This window comes from Typopeltis vanoorti, chromosome 1, assembly GCF_054136105.1.
Source record: "Typopeltis vanoorti isolate ZY-2024b chromosome 1, IOZ_Tvanoo_1.0, whole genome shotgun sequence".
NCBI classification, from domain to species: domain Eukaryota; kingdom Metazoa; phylum Arthropoda; class Arachnida; order Uropygi; family Thelyphonidae; genus Typopeltis; species Typopeltis vanoorti.
In genome coordinates this window covers 87,395,278-87,416,215 of record NC_143549.1, presented here as the reverse complement: position 1 = coordinate 87,416,215, position 20,938 = coordinate 87,395,278, and the positions used below count along the sequence as shown (strand labels likewise).

General features: G+C 37.6%; 1 protein-coding gene across 1 annotated transcript in view; it reads left to right on the top strand.

Moving 5' to 3' along the window:
* LOC150110180 (uncharacterized) overlaps window positions 1-20,938 on the top strand; it is a 77,499-nt gene that overhangs the window by 42,932 nt on the left and 13,629 nt on the right. Inside the window, exons 3-4 of the mRNA XM_090391930.1 lie at window positions 3,082-3,176; window positions 19,645-20,120. Of these exons, the coding sequence (XP_090248056.1) occupies window positions 3,082-3,176; window positions 19,645-20,120 (571 nt within the window). The remainder of the gene's footprint in view (window positions 1-3,081; window positions 3,177-19,644; window positions 20,121-20,938) is intronic.

The following is a 20,938-nucleotide window of genomic DNA, read 5'->3' as shown; positions in this document are numbered from 1 at the left end:
AATGACACGTGTCTCTTAGTTAGAAAGATCTGGGTTCGAATTCGTCTAGGATTGCGATGAGCATTTATGTAAGGTTTTTCAATGGAAGATGTGGTGCGTTCGCAGGTTAGAAGAGGAAAGACCTAAGTTCGAATTCCTCCTGAGACGCGAAGATGGTCTCTTCAATTGGAGATGAGTTAGCCTGCCCAAACGGAAGTGGAAGGATTTTTCCTGCCTAAAAACCAAACAGACAAACCAGCCTCAGAATACGCTTAAGCAATTAACAGGCAAGGCATGATACCCTAACTTCATCCGTTATCTTAGGTTGGACAATGTGATTTCATCAATTTTTTGAGTGGGGGTTCACGTTTCTCGCTGTTAGTTAAGTGTCCATATCAAGATATTACTCTTTTGGGGGTAATATTTAGTGCCAATGGATGGCTAACAAGTCATGCGATTGGAAGAGTGGGCTCATTTCTCGTCTTCAACGTGAGAAATATTTCTTCGAATAAAAGAGCTGTTTCGACCCAAGGTCAATTAGCCAATCTCTTACTGAAATGGGTGCGAATAATCAAACTAGATTCAGCACTGAAATCAAGAATAAGAACGTTGGGCTTAATGGGCTCACAATAAGTTAGAGGATACAGATTTCTGTTGGGGGAGGAGGGGGGTTTCCTAGATAGAACCTCAAATAGAGATAGCATACTTGAAATCTAAAGGAACCTACTTAAGGTTGCTTCTACAAATCTGGGAATCCAAAGAGGCAAAGAAGGTGTTATCCTGCTACATTCTTTTTCATTATCAATAACCATATTAAATGTTTTAGCGTGTTATCCCGTCTTTTGTCAATGATTAGAGAACCGGTCTGCTTTTCTTTAACTGACGAATTAGGAATACTAAGTTTACTTATTCCTCTATTCTAACATGTCGAAAGAAATCTCGACGTTGTTTCTTTCATCCGGTAAACTCAGTGAACACTTTTCTCATTTCCTATTAGAGTAAAAGCTTCGGACATTGGATTACGTGTTAGAGATCACGCTACTGGAGTTACCGTACTGCAAAGGGTTATGTGTGCTCTATATACGAGTACAAAACCTGTGTGCGTGTGTGTGTGTGTGTGTGTGTGTCCTCTCATCTTTTTTACGACATCAGAACCCGGATGTATTATTATTAATGGCAAAGTCGGTGAGGTGTAGCTCCGTGTAGACCTCTCGGTTTACTTTCGCTCTCTCATTAAACAGCTTCTGAGAATTAACGCACAACGCCATCTGGTGTTAGTCCGCTTCATTAAAAAAAAAAACAAGAACAAGATTCACTGGACTTTGATTGATGCGACTGAAAATAATCACCTCCACCTGCCATGTGTCGACTAAGCCGTCACTTGAGTCGACAACTCCTCGGAGACGGCTGTGCCGTCTACCTTACGGTGATTGGTCACTGCGTACTTTTTTTTTTTTTTTTCTAAACCGGCTTCCGGGATGGGATGAGGTGGACGTTTGAAGTTTTAATTAGGGCGTTCAACAGGAAAGGAAAGGAAGATGAAATATCAGACAAAAGAACCTAAAAAAAAACAAACACACGAATGGATCCTTAAAATGATGGGGGGAGGGGGGAGGAATACCACGAACAGCGTATTTTCTGTTGTATTCCAGTTAAAAAACTGAAGAAAGAAAAACAAAATTAATGCTGGGTTTGGTTATTGTTTTTTGTACGTTGACCTTACAAGAGCGTTCACGTCCCCCATAGTATATTATGTTAATACTGATGAATATCGATGTTAGAAAAATCCAGAGGCCCACATCCATCTAACAACAACAACTAAATCCCCTTTAATAGCGACCGATTGGTTTACCCCGTAGCGATAATGAGTCTGTAAGTACTTTGGAGAGGCGACCTTTGACGTTTGTTGTCGGCACTGAGAGAGAGAGGCCACCTCCGTGAGTGGCGGACCTTTACACAAACATTTCAACAAAACTGTGATACGGTAAAGCCCACCTAGGCCTCTAGTGACCTTTGGCAGGACGTGGATTAGATACAAACTGGCATTCAGCATCGTGGCAAAGATAGATGAATTTGTCCGTCTCATAACGACTCGGGTTTCGTTGGTACTTTTTGCACAAAGAGAGGTTTTGTTTGCTGTCGATATATGCCAATGAGATTTCCAGAACCTTTAAATAAATATTTACATCATTAACTGGCTAAATACTCACTTAACAGTTTGTAGTTTTTATATTGAAAGTATGGAAATAGGTGGTTGATCTCCGACTTCTAGACAGCGATAACCATAGAACTTTGTTGTTCTATTACGATTTCTTGTATTTACCTTTCTTTAAGAATAGTGCCATACATAATATCTCTCCCTTTGTTAATTCATTCTGCAAATAACTCGGTTATTTTTATTAGACGTACTCGTATTGGAACGGCTGATTAAATCTCGGAAGGTGTCTGATTCGGGAATAAAATCAGCAGATGTACTTTGCGTTAATCCCCTTCAAAGTACAATCGTTGAGATTGTATTTAACGATCCCTCTTTTGTCCATTGAGTTTTTGGTAGGCCGTGGATTGGTCTACAACTTCTCCATCATGGAATCGTTTCTAAACAATTTAATCTGGAGACAGCATTGCAAAATGGCTCTGCAGACTTCGATTAATGGTCTGGACCTTGGGAAAGAAATTTCTTATGCACTATAGATGCTCGATGTCAAATTAACGAGATCTTTTCCATTTATTTGGCCATGGTAATGCCATATATTTCTGTGTCAATTTCCGTGGCCGTATAACCAAGTTTGCAGTCGAATTATGCTCATGTAATGTTCATTACATTCACGACTGAGTGAAGCTACCTTATTATTATTATTATTATTATTTTCCTTCTCTCAGCTTTATGGGATGTTGCCAAATATCCTAAAAGACTGCCACATCTATACAGTTAGCAGTTTCCATTAAAAAAAAAAAAAAATTCCGTACGACATTTGATCAGTTCCCTTCCACCATACTAAACCTACAATAAACTTGCATTTACGAAATGTAAATTTTAGATTTAGGTAACAAAATATTTACGTGGTGTTTAACTCTTTTTTTTTTATCATTTTGTTGTTACAGAATACAGCATATGGAATGAAAGATCCGACAGATCCTTGGCGAACCATAGCCCAGCCGGCATCTTATTATTATGACCCAACATTGGCCGCTTATGGGTAAGTAAATTTGACAAATCTCATGACATTTGTCTGTGAATTATGTTTTACCTCCCTTTCCCCTATCTCTCCCCCAAACCAGTAATATGAAACCATAAGTTAAGAAAACTTTCTTGTGAATAAAATTTTAATTTGATTAAATTCTTTCTCAAAGTTCGTATTTTCTTAATTCTTTCCTAATAGTAAACACATTCCAGAATGCCAGCGAGGATATTCAAAGCACTCGGTGCTGAAACATCTCCGCTGGTCCATGCAAACTCGATCGCACCTTGCAGTTGCCACAGATGGGAATGAATGAATGAATGTGGGTTTTTCTTATCTCAACCCACAGATGCTTAATTGAACCGATATCAAGCGACTAAGAAAGAGTGCGATTAAGAAATCCTGCACCGGCGTCTCGCACCAAAGATTCCCCACTCCAAGCAGTAAAACTGCCTTCAGCTGGATGTTTTCTGGTTGTCAGACCATTCTCGGCGGAATTTAAACACCGCTGTGCTCGAATATTCACAGAGGACTGCAGTTTTCGGTGATAATTTGTTTATCGTGATCACATTGGTGGTTCAACCCACGACTAGTACTTGTTGAACAGTTTCCCATGCTGTGATTGAATGCTTGCCGTTGACTATTATACTGCGCTCAAAATATGGGGAACGGCTTATAGAATGGAACAACTTACTGTTGTTCTTCCATTGTCGTGTTCAAGTATACACCTATAAGATATTTACTCAAAAATTCTCCGAATTGGTAGCAAGCGCTTGTCTGGTTAGTCAAGCAGATAGTCCTTCATTCAACCAACATGCTGTGGTTCGAACGAAGGACTATCTGCTTGTGTTCTGCCAGTCTCGTGTGTTCTGCTTGTTGAAGGATATCAAAAAAAAAAAAAACTATAGAGCTATATGCTGTGCTCCGACTGTACTTTGAGAAAGATATAATAAAGCAGTCACTCAACGTATTCCAACACATCAAATTTACTGATACGTTTCTTTGTCAGACCGAGTCAAAGAAATCATCATTGGAGGGGAGTGAGTGAGTGAGGGAAAAACCAGTATAAATTAGTAAATCACTTCTGCTGCACACATTAATATTAATATTATACTTTTTTCTTTTTTTAATCAAAACCTGATGAAATTCGCCTGTAATATTTCAAAAAAAAAAAAAAAGACTAAGACCATATGACATATACTTATGAGTTGCAATATGTTCAAGGATGGATTTTTGCATAAGACAGAAAAGCTACAGCTTATGGTTTCACATTACAAGGGGCTTGAGCCTCAGTATATAATCCGAAATTTATTCAGTAGAAGGTCGTTTAAAAATTATAGCTTAGGGACCACAACAACCTTAAACTCAGCCCTACACGTGGTTTTCCTTTATATATATATTTTTTTTTAAGCTGAAGGTGCATTAGCGGCTCGTTCAAAGGTAAAAGGGTTTCCTTACGGCATCTCATGGCTTTTTATTCCGCCAATAAGAGTAATTGCATGTATTCTTAAGGAGGGATTATCTGTCTGTTGGGAAACAAACGCGACTTTCTGGAAGAGGGGGAGAAGATCTCCCACCTGCCATCGGAGACTGGATCGTTCAGCTTGAACCAAAAGAACCATTTCTCATTTGGAATCCTCCAGTGTTTCATTTCTCTCTCTCTCTCTCTCTCTTTTTCTCTCACTCATTCCTCTATCTCTTCTCACATATCTTCCAAATTTCTTGTAGTTCCGTGTATGTGTGTCTAAATTCTCTTCTTGTATTTCTTTTCTGTCTCTCTCTCTCTCTCATCATAGGACAACTCATAGTCCGTGTTAGTTCTCTTCTAATGTGTCCACCTACACCACACTGTTTAAACTTACATCTGTACGCTGTCCCCTAAAAAGATCCGCTTTCCAATATCACCATTTCAGGAAATGACTCACAGCTATAGGATTACAACACCATGTTCTACATAACGATTCTTGTTCGCCGAAGTTAGTGAGACGTAATCTCATCTCCGTCCCTTATATATACACACACAAACCGTTCTTTGTGTGTATGTGTGTGTGTGTGTGTGTGTGCGTGCGCGCTGACATGTCGACCACATTGTGAGCTGTATAGCTGTATTCTCGTGGTCGCATTCGTCAAAAAGTATGTCCGGGCCCAAGCGGTCTCCGAGGTTGCCACTGATAATATCTGTGTACCTTACACATGTTGATAAACACCCAGTAATATATGATCTGCCTTATCCCCCCCCCTCCTCAACGAAAGCTGGAGATTAAACAGCTGCTTACACCTTGTAGTCGCACGCTCTGCAAGAACAGCCCTTTTGCAGTTTATCGGCGTACGAGATGAAGTTAGAGGGGTTGCTGGTTTTTATCATACTCTTAATGGTACTTGGACTGTGTGCTTTGCAGCTGAACAGTGTACTTACTCTCTAATCATCGCCAAATTAAAACGCTGGGTGCTGCTTCGTCTAATCTCTAGTGACGTTCACAATTTGCACGTGTCGTAATTGGTGCAGCTTAATTATATCGCATTACACGCTCAACATGATTCACTTCAAACATTTGATTTTCATTGGTCACAGGTCAATCAGAAGGGCTCTCCTGTCATAGCTGGAAAAATGTCCAGCGGATGTTCATTTTGTACGGTTTAGGTCTCAGACTTGTTAGTACAGAAAAGAAGCAGGTGGCTCCACTACAAATTGCAGCTTGTAACGATGCTTATAAATACATGAAGATGAACTGGCGTTTCTGAACTTGCAACAATTGATTATTGGGGTCGCAAAAACGTTCAAATATTTGTGAAGCCTTCCATTGTTAAGTAGTTATGACACTGCAGGTATTAATCGGAAATGCCTTGCGCTAATTTCCGATTAATACCTGCAGTGTATTAATCGGAATTTCTGACTAATACCTACTAGTTATTAAACTAAATGCAAGAAAGATAAAAAAACAACAACAAAAGTATTCATATGGAAGGAAGAGATCCAACGGTCCTCCGAACAAGCATCGTTTTCGCCGACGCATACCAGCCAGCGAGATGACTAATATCGGGAGTATATTTCGCCTTCTCTCCAAATTGTGCAATTAAGCTTTTGCTTAATTGCACAATTTGATTCTCGTGCTATGATTATAGCACAAGAATCCTAGCAAAAGTACTTTTGAAATCACACGCGCGTTTTTGTAGGATGCGACGTATAAACCAGCTGAAGTTTCAAAGAATTATACTTGAACGATCGTCGATGGTTTAGTATATGGATTCTTATATTCGAAACTTATATTTGCTGCATATACTCTAACGCATTTATATTATCTAAAGGAAGTACAAACGAACTCTTTCAGCTTTAGCTAACTGACTTCTGGAAATCGGTGGGTAGTTTCCATCCTTAGTCATCGCAGTAGTTCAGTTTCCCTCTACCGAGGATGGTAGTACGTGTCTGCAGTATACTCTCATCACCCGTAAGTCTATAAGTGATAAGAGTATACAGAAGACACACCTGCAGCCATTTTGTGTTCCTAATCCTAACTGGTATTATCGTCCGAAATAATGTAAGTTCTATGCTTGATTTTTGTAAGTTGTAGCGGGGTTAAAAGCGCGAGTTTCTTGGGAAGTCACCCTCCTTACTTGCAGCAAACAGCCGCTAATTCAAGAAATGAAAATAAGACCTACAAAAAAATCAAAGGCTACCAAAGGTTATACAGGCGTTGCTTGGTGTATAATCAGAGAGCATTTTTTTTACCCTTCTTTAATGTTCAGAAAAATATGGGATTACGTTACCAGTTTCGTTAATGATCGGTTTTCCGATGTTTCTGTTCGCGTTCTTGCAAGGCGGCACAACACTCCGGCAATTAATATGTCAACTCTTCATTGAAAATGACTTAGATCGCTGTTGACAACAATTTCAGAACGAACTTTAATATGGGAAAAAAAGAAGAAGAAAATGATGGTAAATATGAACTCTACCTTTAGATATCCGTTTCGTTTTTATTCGTAGTCGATCTTCCATAATACCAGAAACGTAGATATACAATAAAAATGGGATTTTTGCGTGCTTAAAAAGAGAAAAAAAAACTACTGTAGAATTCGGACTTATAAACATACACATATCTACAGACAATACTACGATATGGAATAAATTAGAGCCATCTTAGCATTCTACTGAACATTATGAATCTCAGGTCGAGATCCATCAACCTCCTGTATGGAGATGACACTTGCCAGGACAGAAAGCAAATTTAAAAGGAATTAGAGATAATAAATGTGAACAGAAACTTATGAAAGAACAAGCTGGATTCAAACCAAACTGAGGTTGACAGGATCTGTGGCAAGTTTGCCTGTTGATAGGCTGCCGGTACTGATCTCACTTTTGCTGGATATTTGTAAAACATTCTCAATCTTAGAAATTTATTCAAGTCGTAGCTAGAGATGAGCATATTTTGTTCTCGCTCCAAGGAGAGACTTTGTGGGATAAATAATCTTTTTTTTTTTTTTTTATTTGGAATAAGATTTCTCGATGAAATAGTCAGCAGAAAAGACGCCTAGTTTAAGAGAAACCGGTTCAAATATTTTTTGTATTTCTTTTTAAATAAAGGAACTTAGATTTCACAAAGTGTAGAAAATTTTTATTAAGGGTTGAAAGGTATAGTGCTTCTTCTTTCCCCCTCCCCCTCCGCCTCTCGGGTTTTCTGATTTAACTTGATTGAACTCTGTTTTGTACTCGTATGTGCAAGTGCAGCAGTGTCGTCCTGTTATAACATTCGACGTTGTAAGTGTTTCCATTGGCTAAAAAAAAAAAAAAAAAAAAAAATCTCCAACTACAATACTTGTTGCTGAGCAAATAAATGAAAATTAAGGACATTGCTGTTTTGATTAAATCTGTTTTACCTTCTCGTCCCTCTTCCTCTATCTCTTTTTTTTTTTTTTTTTTTTTTAATCTCATCTTCACTTCGTTTATTTATTCGCCTTTCTTCGTATTTGTTATTCTGCGCTTTCATCGACGACATACTTGGATTTCCCTTTCCTTCTTTTTGCTTGTAATGACTCTCGATTGTGGTCATGAAGGCTGAAAACAGACCCGCGATGTTATCTCGTGAGCTGTCTAAGCCCTCCCCATTACCTAGGAGACTACAGTTATTTGCACACGACTGTAACTACCCGAGGGTTGTTTTATAAAGTGCATTCCCACACACTCCAATTGGTCAACAATGGTGTATGCCTACCCAGCTTGTTTGGTATATTTTAATGGAGTCATTTGGGCGGTACCATCCTTGCGCCCTCTGCTCACCTCCTCGTTGCTAGGGGGCTTATCAGTTATCCTTCACTGCACACCGCGTTTAACCGGTCGACCTGCGCGCACCTACGAGGCTCTACAATCCTTGCTGGGTGGTCGTCATCGAACTGTAAAGGTTTGCACGATGTGCACCTTCGAGTCTAATTAACGCTTTTGCGTAACCTACCCCCCCCCCCCCGTCCATCGCCTTCTCAGTACGTCTGAATAACTTATTATTAAGTGCTAAGGATGGTGGTGTTAAATATTTAATTAGGTTTTGTCATGTGTTAGGAGAGTTGTGCAGAGGATGGAGTGATGTGGAAAGCCGCACAAAACGTGCATCTTAGTAGAAAAATAACTGAGCAGTATCAATATTTATTTTCTTAATAGACAATAAATATTGGTAACGTTCAGTCTGTTTTTTTTTTTTTTCTTCTAATATTGTGCATTTGCAACGCATGTAGACTTAGTAGGAATTCTCTGCCATTAAACTACCCTTATTATAATGTTCAGAGCCTCCGTAGCTCAGTCGGTATAGACCCGTTTGATCGGAAAGACCTAGGTTCGATTATGGTCCATGACGTGAGGAACTTTTATCTGTTCTCTTTCGACGAAAGGTGAGTTAGCCGGTCCATACGGTGATAGAGGGTTTTTTTCACCCAGAAGAACTCAGAACAGACAAACCGGCCTCGTGAACACACATACACACACACGGATCTACAGTCATGAAAAAAAAATATATATTTAATCTTTCATTAGGAGGGCTCAACCCTCTCAAAAAAAAAAAAAAAAAAAAAAAAAGAACGGGGGAAGAAAAGGGGAAATCCCATACGAATATTATTATTATTATGTTTAATATAGTAGGAAGCTATGCTTAGTATAGGTACAAAAGAGAGCGCTTCCGTATCGACAATGGATTAAGATTTATTTTTAATTAGCAACTGAGTCTGTGAGGACGGTGCATTATAATCTGCAAACTGCGTTTTTCTGGGCGGCTTGTCTGTTTTGTAAGACGAAAAATCCAAGTTTTCCTAGAAGGAAAACCTGCTGACTCCGTATGCTAACTCACCTTTATGTAAAAAAACAAACAAACAAAAAAAAAGTTCCTATAAAGGCCGTCCTAGATTAGATTCGCCCATTTTTATTATTATTATTTTTTCCACCTGCAGGGCATTGTTGTTACCGAATAAGCTACGGTAGCTCGCGGTGACGACAATGTCCTTAGAATGGAAAGGCTAGAGAGTTCGATTACCTTCTAGGAAGACAAGAACTTTACCAAATTTACAAGTACTGAAGGTTTTTTTTTTTTACAAGTCTTAGTAGGAATATCCCTTCTACCTTAAAATTCGGTCATAAAACCACAAAACATTTTGGCAGCGATAGTTGGCCGTGAGACGCCATTGATAGTACAAAAGAGACGAGTCCAGTGATCACTAATATAGTATCGAAGGGCTCTTCGAGGTCTGATTAAAATTTCGTATGATTAAACAATTCTTGTGTAGTGATTTTAGAGTTGGTCCTTGAAAGATTTTTGTCTTAACTTAGGGTCCTTGCCATTACATCCATTAATAATCTGCTCATTTTTTTAGCGCTTATCGTACATTCTATCTCTCTCTTTCCCTCCCTCCTCTAGGTTACTTTATCGATATTTCTTGAATTAAATCTTCCTCAAAATTAGACTACAGTTAATTTCCTATTCCACAGTTTTGCGAGTCTGATTTGCATCCCATCTTTCCTGTTTAGAGACGCATATTATTATTGCAGTGTTAATTTCTATTGAGAGTAAAATTGAATAAAATGTTTGGCCATTGTTATTATTTATTTATTTATTTTTAGTAGTGATCATTTGAATTTCTGTGCAAGCACAGATGTGTATATATTTTTGGGGAAGGGGAAAACGGGATTTAAGTAAAAATATTTTCATAAACGGGGGGAAAAATATTTTTTTTTCATATTTATTATTTTAACCTATAGACAGATAAACGCTACTTTTGTTTTTTTAAATTCTGAATAAAATGATTTTTAAACAATAAAATAAAATAATTTTTTATACGTACTTATTCGACAAAATTCTAAGTCTCTATGATTTGGTTCAGTTTTTATAGATTCAAAGAACCAGATCTTTGTAGACTCTTGGAGAAAGATCTAATTCTGTTTTAGCAGATATCTTTGATCTCGTTTATAACCTGGAATATTTCATTCTGTTCTTCGCTAACAACACCCACATGTCCAGAAAGAAAACACTCAAACTGAGCTTGTAACCAAATGTTAATATTACATCCTAATTTTTCAAATTTCCTCAGCATCTTTGCATTACTTGAAAAATCTTTATTATTTCCAACAAACCACCATTACATTTTAGAAACCAATTCATGCTTCTTTTTTTTTCAATGGTGGTTCTTATTTTTTTTCCTAACACTGATCACAGATTTCTTTCTGATTCTCAAAGTAAACGTCGGCGTTCTAATATAACCTAACTGCTGCCCAGGAGAATTGACGTTCTCCGATAAGTTGGATTACGTCATTCCATACCTAAAGTCCATACATGAAAGTCTAGAAATATTGCTGCAATACATTCGTGACCCTTCTTGCGAAAAGTGGTTTAAATTCATTCTCATGACTTTTGTAACAAAAAAGTAAAGTCCTTGTAGCAAGCAGGTTCTTAGCTTTGAGTCTGGATTCTAGAAAATGTGGAGTCGCTGGTCTTTGATGAAAGACTGAACGTTAGTTAAAGAAAATTAGCGCTTTCTCAGTGGCATTTCGGTAACACCAACAGACTTTTTTTGTTTTAAATATTATTACTGAATCAATTTCTTCGATTGTTCAACACGTCTGACAAGCACATTATATCTACATTTTTTCTTTCTCCTAGCTCAAGCTCTTAATGACATAACAGAGAATCACACACCAAATGAAAGATTCTCTTCACTACTAAGCTTAGGTTGCTTGTACCGCCAAGACCATCTTCTCCCTAATCTTTTCTGCTTCTCTTTCCTTTTAGTCCAGTTCTTTACTTTCTTTATCCATCTGCCATCCTGCATTCCGTTTTTGGATCCAATCATTTATTGGCTTTATTTTACAAGTTTCTCTGATTTGTTGTTCCGAATTTGTTTAATACTGTTACACCTTCCATTTTTCTTATGGTTTTCATCTCAATGGTTTCACTGATTTGTTTATTTGTATTTATTTATTTTTTATTTATTATTATTATTTTTTTTTGTTATATATATATTTTTTTTTCTTTATTTATTTATGTTCTTATTCTTCCAGATAAAGCTTTTGAGAAATCCTGGTATTCTACTAGATAATAAACTCAAACAGAAACCAGTACTAATTACACTGACGCACAGCAGCACAATTCCACCACTCCATCTATCATTTTTACTTCTAATTAAGTCCAGAATGTTCTTTTATCGTGAACACGCTAGATACTTTCCATAAGACGGTTTTCAACTTTGCCATAAGCAAATAAATAAAATATTATTTTAAACAACGTTATTCAAATAAATGTAAGACAGTCCGTGTTATTTGTCACGAATCTGTAGGTGATAGAAACAAACAAATAAATAAAAACATTACTTTTCATTCTCATTCTGCACAAACAGCGTAGTGATAAATCCATCTGTATCTCTATGGGATGGTTTGGAAAATTCCTCGTGTGACTGTTTCTAAATCAAGTAACAATGGTCTCCTTGATGTTGTCGGAAGAACAACTTGGTCGAAAAAAACGATTTGTGTCTTTATGTTTGTCGAGAATAACATATCTATGAAATAAAATGAATTTTTTAACTGAGTATGGGTTGATCGGCCTCATACAAAGATGGAAGGTATTTCTTCGTTACATAAATTACAGAACGAAGTCATGGATGTGGATATCCAATGGGCTAGCATTTAACTGAATGAGAACTACTTATGTGCAATCTGAATATCTGAAGGGTTCGTTTTGATGTATTTGAAATGACGAGCGAAGCAGCTAAGCTTATGAGAATAGTTTAGTTTCTTAAATATAAAGAGCCAATAGGCTTCATTTCGGCGATATAAACATTATTCAAATTAAGGGGATATTAATTTCTGTTTATGTCTGTAAAATGGTCGCGTTTCTCTGGCCCGTTTGAAGGATAAAACACCCAAGTTTCTGTGGAAAGACAAATTCTGCCACTTTCTTATGAGAGAGCTAACTCACCTTCATTTGAAAAGCCCTGATAAGGTTCTTCGCCTCCTATACGGAAATCGAACACGGGTCTCGAAATGGCATTGTCGAGTCTGAAAATGGACCAAAATCCAGGATTTCGGAGCCAAAGCTAATCTTAATAATAGTGCTTAGACATTGACCTAGAATTAAGGATGAGCGCTAGACAGGAATGATCACAAATGGGCAGACCTCCCCCTCAAGGAAAGCATATGTTTTGCAATTCCTTTATCCAACAAAGTAAATTTTAGCAAGGAATTCAAGTCTAGTTTAACCTTCTTTTACATCCCATTTTCTGGAATCAAACGTCTTCAAATAATTCTCTAAACCAACCAACCAACACATTTTCCAATATATTAAGCACTAGCTCATCTGAAACGCAGGTGGGAATCCTTAAGATTTTATCTGAATGGTGGAAGCCTTGTTGTCTTATCAGTTCCAAAATACGACCTTATTACCAGCCTACCAGCAGATTCGTTGGGAATATTAAGTAGATGGATGTTGACCACTCACACGTGACCTTGTCAATTTCTTGTTACTTTCCTTCCCTTGCATCCCTTCCCCCTCCCCACCTTCACATTCCACGCAAGTGAGATATTACAACCAGTTCGAAGTGGATACCAGTTGCTAGGCGACAGCTGTCACCAAATAGCACATTTCATTTCATCGCTCAGGAATATATTTGCAATGGGTGAAAGCATTCCCTACCTTTTTTTTTTTTTTAAGTGACGGTACAAATGACAGTCGGAATGTGGTGTCTTGACAAGGGACCAGATAGAATCAGCTTTCGTTGATGTGAGAACACGTACTGAGACAAGGGTGTGAGTTTTCATATTTTGTGAAGGTAACACAAGCGTTACCTTTGCACTTTCTTCAGATCTTGGGTGGAATTTCTTTTTTTTTTCTTTTCTTTTCTTTTTTTTTTTTTTTTTTTTTTTTTTTTTTTTTTTTTACCCCCTGGCAGTTCTTTTCCAGAATGGCTTAGGATTAATCTTGGCGATTAGTAGTTCTGTTTTTGATGTCTCGTCTTGTTCACCAACCGCAGGATAGTGTGGAACTGATTGAGTAAATGCATTATCTTCTAATGCTTTCAACGTGTTGACTATGAACCTGACATACGATGGCGATAAAAAATATCCAGTTCAGATTATTTATGTATTTATTGAAAGGAAAGTTAAAGCTTGTACAACTCAATTTGGTTCAAGAGTAGTTATCGACTTTGCATCCGATTCTTAAAAAGTCAGAATGTACGGAAAGATTTCAACCATTCTAACTGCCCTTCAGGACACTTTTCAGCCTGGAAAAGAAGTCAAAAGAGGTGAAATCAGGAATTAAGAAGGATGGAGAACTGTAGAAATTCTATGGCTGCCTAAAATTCCTAGTGTAAGAATGAGATTTGAGCAATATTTGGTGCAGAAATCAAGTGGAAGACTGTTCGTTGGTCTTCTCAGACGAATTCCGATTTAGACTTGTTATAGAATGGTTCCATAGACAGGACAGTTTAATCCATGGTCTGTCCTTGGGAAAAGACATTCCTGATGTACCATACTACCCTCCACGCCAGAGAAAGCAATCACCATTCTCTTGACCAGATGCAGTTTTGCAGTGATTATCACCGATGGATTCTGTGCTTCAAATCAATTTGGAAATTCTTGATCCACCGCGTTGCCACAAGACCTTGACATTTTCTAACTTGTGTCGAGTCAACTCAACGTGGATTTCCATAATACTTGTCATATTTCGAACTTTTCTGTGGCTGTTACCAAGTTTTCAGTAGAACGTAAGGCACACACACGCACACATGTTGCTCCTTCAAACCTATTTCAACACAGCATAAAGGAAGCTGCTGCTCACTAACCCAAATGTCGATACTGTTAGTAACTTCCATTAAAACTTTCTACTCCCGATAGTCTTGATCACTCTTTATATAGGATGGTGAAACGTCGCTATTTGGTTTATAAAAACCACGAGAAATCTTTTTTGATCAGCTTGTAATGTACTTTACAGAAGATCTTTCACAAAATGGTCGTTTTCTTTCTGGACTGTTGAATGTGTTTCTGAGTTGTATCAAGCCGGTTTGCTCATAGGGTTGACTATTTTTCCTGAATCGAATGTTTTAATTTTCTGAACTGAAAGTTGGGAAAGTGGTGGTCATTGTTACCTAGAAATCTTTAAAATGGCCATAACGTGACCATAATATGACCCCGTTTTATAATGACCACTGGAACGGGACCCGACGAATTCTGGACCACTTTTCCAACAATATCGAGAGCGAAAGATGGACTGGCTTGCGATCAAAGTTTGAAGACAACTACGGCAGCAGCAGTTGCTCCTGTCTTCTCCGTCCCTGTAAATTATCCTGTTCAGTACGATTCACGCTAAAGTTATGGCGAAGACATTTGTTAAAACACACACACACACAGCCGTTCCATCTCGGAAACCTTCTTACCCATATCTTACTAGATGTGGGATAAAGGCATGATCCAAACTCGTGGAATACAGCGCGTCACGATTATAGGCACAGAATTCTGAGTACAGTAAACTATGTGGGTGCAGTTACTTATACTGTCAAGAGTCACGAAATGTAGGAGATTAATTAATGTAGAATCTGTGTTTATGGAGTGGGAAAATGCGGAAGTTGGATTTAGGGACCGAAATATCATATAGAGAATCTTGATTTACAAAGTACAATTGAATTTGGATAATAGGAAGAAGCAGCGAACCTGGAATCGGAGGTAATGAGGACCTGTGTACGTTGGCTGTGACTGCGACTTAAAAACGTCTGTCATTAGAGTGTGTCCTGAGCGAAAGGCTCTCGGATCATTATGGATTACTTTTTCAACTTAAACTAGAGAAGCAACCCTCATGAATTCCATTGGGAACTTCAGCCGTCTGGATTTATTCTTTGGATCATACATCTTTTTGAATTCGTTTGGAATTATTAAGAGGCAGTTGAAATGGACACTGGAACAAATCTCCGATAACATGATTCGCGATAAATTATGCTAGCACATGTTACCTCTGAAAACAATTTCCTAGCCTTTAGAGATGTCTAGATCGAAGCATTGATTTTATTCAGGCGCGCAATTTTATATTTAGGATGATGTGTGATATCCAGATTATTGTGTTACGCCATATTAGATTTGATAAAGTAGATATGACTTCATTTATATCAATAGCTAATAATAGAGCGCTCTCTCTCTCTCTCTATCTATCTCTCAGTGAGATTTTTCAGTGATGCTAGTTATTGTCCAATTGAATGTGAATCAGCCCAGTTCATCTTCTAAGTGTTTTTTCACTTAGACAAAAAAAAAAAATTATTTGTTGTTTATATCAAAATTGACTGATTTATTGAACATATATGGTTTACAGTTTCACTTTTCAATATTTTGGAAACAGAATATGGAAGGGGACAACACGATAAGTGAAGGCCGGCGAACTCACTTTTATATGAAGATCTACATAAACGTTCTTCGTATCCTAGACGAGATTTAAGACAAGCTGGAGACTGCCTTAGTGGGTTCTCTTGAGGCTATTTCGCTTCAAAGGTTAAAAATGGCCAGTTCTGACTCTAGAAGATAATTCTATGTAATGCACAGAAACTACTTGAGTGATGCTTTTGGTTTAAAAGCGCTTTCATAACTCAGTCAGTATTGACAACATCCTTTGGGTTGGAAAGATCTGGGTTCAAATCCCGTATAGGACGCGAAACAAACCGTTATAACTTTTCACTTGAATGTAAGTTCGCCAATCTTATATGGCGTTGGTAAGGTTTTTCCCTTCTGGAAATTGGGATTTTTAAAACAGCAAAATACTGCAAATGATCAATGATTAACTGCACACAAGATAAAAGAAGAGACTGGAATTTTCGTTGGTCTGCTGCAATTCAAGTGTAACCGAAAGATGCGAATACTAACTTATTTTAGCATGTAAATTTGTGATTCGTCTGCTGACGAGGCACAATTTTTTATTTTTTTATTTTTTTGCCGTTAAAAAAATGGAGGGACACATGTGGCGATTTGCATAGATTTTGAATTTATTGTATTTCAAAAATTTTAAAGATCACAGTTCTTATTGTTTGGATATAATGCAAAGACTGGAGCTTCAGAAATGTTTTCAACAGTGCAAACCTTTTTCATCTTTGTTCAATGAATATCAATTCAGTCGAGTATTATTTTTTTTAACTTATTTTGTAATTAACCTGGGGTTAGCGTCAACACGTGTAACAAGTGATCCAATCAAACATTGATACTTTTTTTAACGATTCGTTTTTGATGACAAGATCGTCCGGAAGCCATAAAAATGCCGAAATGACATAAAATGTATTTATAGATCATTATGATTTTTTCTTACGTAAATTTTTAACGGTTCGGCGTAGCTATATAAGCTCAATACTCCCTAATAGATGAACAGCTACCTTTACATTTTAATTTTCTTTCACATTCCTGAAGATTTTCTTGAAAGGAATTTAGTCTCCTATCTTAGCATCATTTAACAATCATAGATTCTTCTTTATTTAGTTCGTTGCTATAACAACGACCGCGTTTGCATTGTCTGGGATAAAAAAACAAATGTCGGTTAGCACCAGCGGCGAGGTAGGATCGTAAAACGGACAAGTTATTTTATTTTTAATGATAAACCATGCACGGTTTCTCAAGCCGTCATTTCTAGTACGTAAGTTGATAATTCGAACCAATAATAAACTCGAAACGAGCGTTTTGAAATTCCCGCCCCCTTCTTTTAATTTTGCCGAAGTTTGGCGGCAAACTAACGCTAGCGGACGTCTAGGTTTACACTTTTCCGCTCATTCAAGGTGCGTCGGGGTTAATGAGAGGTTGGCAGACGGCAGTTGTCAAAACACCCTGCTGTCGGGGTGCTTTGTGAGGTCATAAATAGCCGTAACAAGCGGCAGGGACCTTTTTTTTTTTATATGCGTGAATTTTGACGTCGGATAACGGGAGGGATATTAGCACGCGGAATGAAAGTATCTTTCTCTCTCTCTCTCTCTCTCTCTCTCTATATATATATATATATATATATATATATATATATATATGGTTTCAATGGAGAAGTGAGGGATCAAGGGGTCCCCCCCCCTCTCACCGATCCTGTGACGGATGCGAGAATTTAGTTGAGAAACTAAATATTCTGGTGTTGTTTTTGATGCTGTTTGTGTACCCTCGGAATTGGTCGCGAACTAACTTCCCCCAGTGTAATGTAGTAATTCACGAAAGGGAGAAAGACGATAGAGTTGTCTTTTGGAATAGGAAGTGAAGGTGCCGTAAGGTTGTCCAGGAAAAACAAACTGTCGTCTGCAGTATTTTTTATGACTTGACACACACAGGAAACTTACTATGCTACTGGTAGGATGTTTGTGCGTGAATAATGGCAGTGTTAGGGGGATTAATCGAGTTCTCTCTTCTTTTTTTTTTTTTTCCAGCTCTTAGTACACACTAGTTCATGTTTGAGTTAAATATATGATTATTATTCATGGCCACAACCACAAGCGAGCGGAGAGATAAACTCCAGTCCACAGATAGCTACCGACAAACGTATTTATCTGTGACTGGAGTCATTTTTAGTTCTTATATATATATATAAAGAACTAACAATTACTGTGATGAATTTTCATAAGATTTGATATTTCAGATCATTAGAAACATTTATTAAATTTTGATTTAAATCGGACCATTTTTAGTACTTGGATTATGTAAGACGATAGAACTCATTTCTTGTGATAGTTCATAACGTTATTCTTTGTAAGAATAAAACAGTGCAATGGCGACATTTTTTGTAAGAATGGCCGCCATTGCATTGTTGTTCATTGAACCCATGATCATGCCATTTCATAATTTCCTAATAAGCTCATGAGATTATTAATAGTGCGATTGTGGGGGTGTGTATTGTATAGAAGCAGAAACAGTCACATATCTCACTACATATCAATAACTATCATCTAACGAAGAGCTTCTTAAACTATGGGTGGCGACCCCAAATGGGTAGAATAGTTGTGAAAATAATCGGGGGAACCACTCATCTTTAAGCCAACCACAGTACATTTCAAATCACTTCAGCAGGCATCCAAGTGAGTGGGGTCACACCTGGGGATGAAAATCATCCGCAGCTAAAATTACACGAGTATTTAATTATTGCTTATCTGAAACGCGTATCTTACGGAGGGGGAAAATTGTTTGTTACCATTTTAATCTACTTCCCTTCCTTGTTGTCACAAATAGGGCTGACTCAGCTATTAGCCGATGAGCTTCGAAACCCTGCAGTTGGCGCATCCAAATGTTTAAGGTCTGATAGGTGCTGTTCAAGATATTTTTGTGTTCAACAGTACTGCGCTCAAGAACACGCTTTCATTTTTAGTGCAGGTTTACATCGTTTTCGCAATTCCATTTGGTTCATCATTATCACCATCTCTTGCGTGATTTTGTTCCACGTGATCAGAATTCATTATTAGTGTAGGATAAACTTACATTATATTTTCTTTGGTATGAATAGAGGATCATTGAAAAAAAAAAAGTAGGTAAACCTGACATTTTCAAGAGATATTTTTAGGAACATTATCTCCCATCGCATCAACAGTAATGCCGTCAGCATATTCCGATCCAAAGTTTGCCGCATATTCAAGTGTATAGGGTTCTGAGGATTTCGCATTGCAGACAATTTTTAAGCATGTGTGGCGTTATACCTAAAATAAGAATTTATGATTATACAGTACACAGATTATTATTTTTCTTCTTTCCCAGCAGGATTCGACACTAAACTTTCTGTATCGCGATCTAGACCAAAAAAAAAAAAAAAATTCTTTTTCCTCAAAAAAGGACAAATTTATCTTTAGATCACAGTGTTTATTTTTCACCATCTTGATGATCACAAGTAATATTCACAGTTTAAAAAAAATAGATAAGTAATATGTTAAATACTAATTATGAGAGAGAGAGAATATTTTGTGATAGATAGTAATTATACTTGTCTATTTGCGCCGTGTATTACATCCTATAATCTGGTGACCTTTTCTTGACCTTCCGCAGGTATGGTGGTCTGGATTTTAACGGAACTCGCCGAAAGAACGTCACCAGAGATTCGACCAGCACCTTAAAAGCGTGGCTGAACGAGCACCGCAAGAACCCGTATCCGACCAAAGGAGAGAAGATCATGCTGGCCATCATCACCAAGATGACCCTGACCCAGGTGTCCACGTGGTTCGCCAATGCCCGAAGACGACTTAAGAAGGAAAACAAAATGACCTGGGAACCTCGGAACAAGATTGACGCCGATCACGAACTCGATGACGTCAAGGATGGGACAGCGGGTGACAAAGACGACGACACCGGAGACAGTGTTGACCGTCCTGTCGACGGTAAAGTGAACCTTAATGGGGAGCGAACAGAGAGTAATCGGGCGACCGGCAAAAATAGCGTCGGAGATGTCGCCGATAGCGGTGCCGATGGGGAGAGCGACGAAGAAGACGACGACGGGGAGAGTCTGCCTTTAGATATCGTCTCCGGTAAGTGGCGTCCATTGGTTGATAAATAAATGTCGGCCGTTTGAGTTGCACTCGCGGATAAATGAAATTTGTGGGAGCGAAAGAAACGAATGACGCGAGATGAGGAGACAATTTCGTGTATTGAGCGAAGATAATCTGCTTCCCTAACACAGCGGGGGTAGTTAACACGATCAATAAGTACCGACTGCTAGGTTTTGAACTTTTTTAATTTATTTTTATTTTTGTATGAGTTACTTTTAAAGCATAATGAATTTATTTTCGATTTTATTGCAAAGTCAAAAATTTCACCGTTAAGTTATTCGATTTTGTTCTGGTGGAAATTGACACGAAAAAAAGACTTCGGGATTATCAATTGTTGAAGAGCTGAGGTTTTTTAAAGCGAGTTTTTCCCAACAATGGAACTCGTGCTCGAATTAGAAATGGACAACAATGTTGCACGTGATATGTATATTTAAAAATAATGAATAATGCTGCTAGTAATTTTCGGTAAATTTATAAGGATTTGTACTAAAAATCCTCACAAATGTCAGTTTCTTATAAAAGCATTTAAAAAAAAAAAAAAATGAACAAACCTAGATGCCTAGTATATTAAGAACATATGTATATTTATACTATTCTCTAAAATAGATGATCGAAAATTCTATCACAAACAGTGTAATATTGTAAATTTGCACTAATGGAATAGAACCAATTGCTAAAAGGTTCATCAGTTAGTGAATACTCTATTTGGATCTCTCTGTCTCAGCAAATATTTCACAGCCAAGACGAAAACAAACTGAAAATAAAAATAGAAAAAAATATACATACAATATTGATTT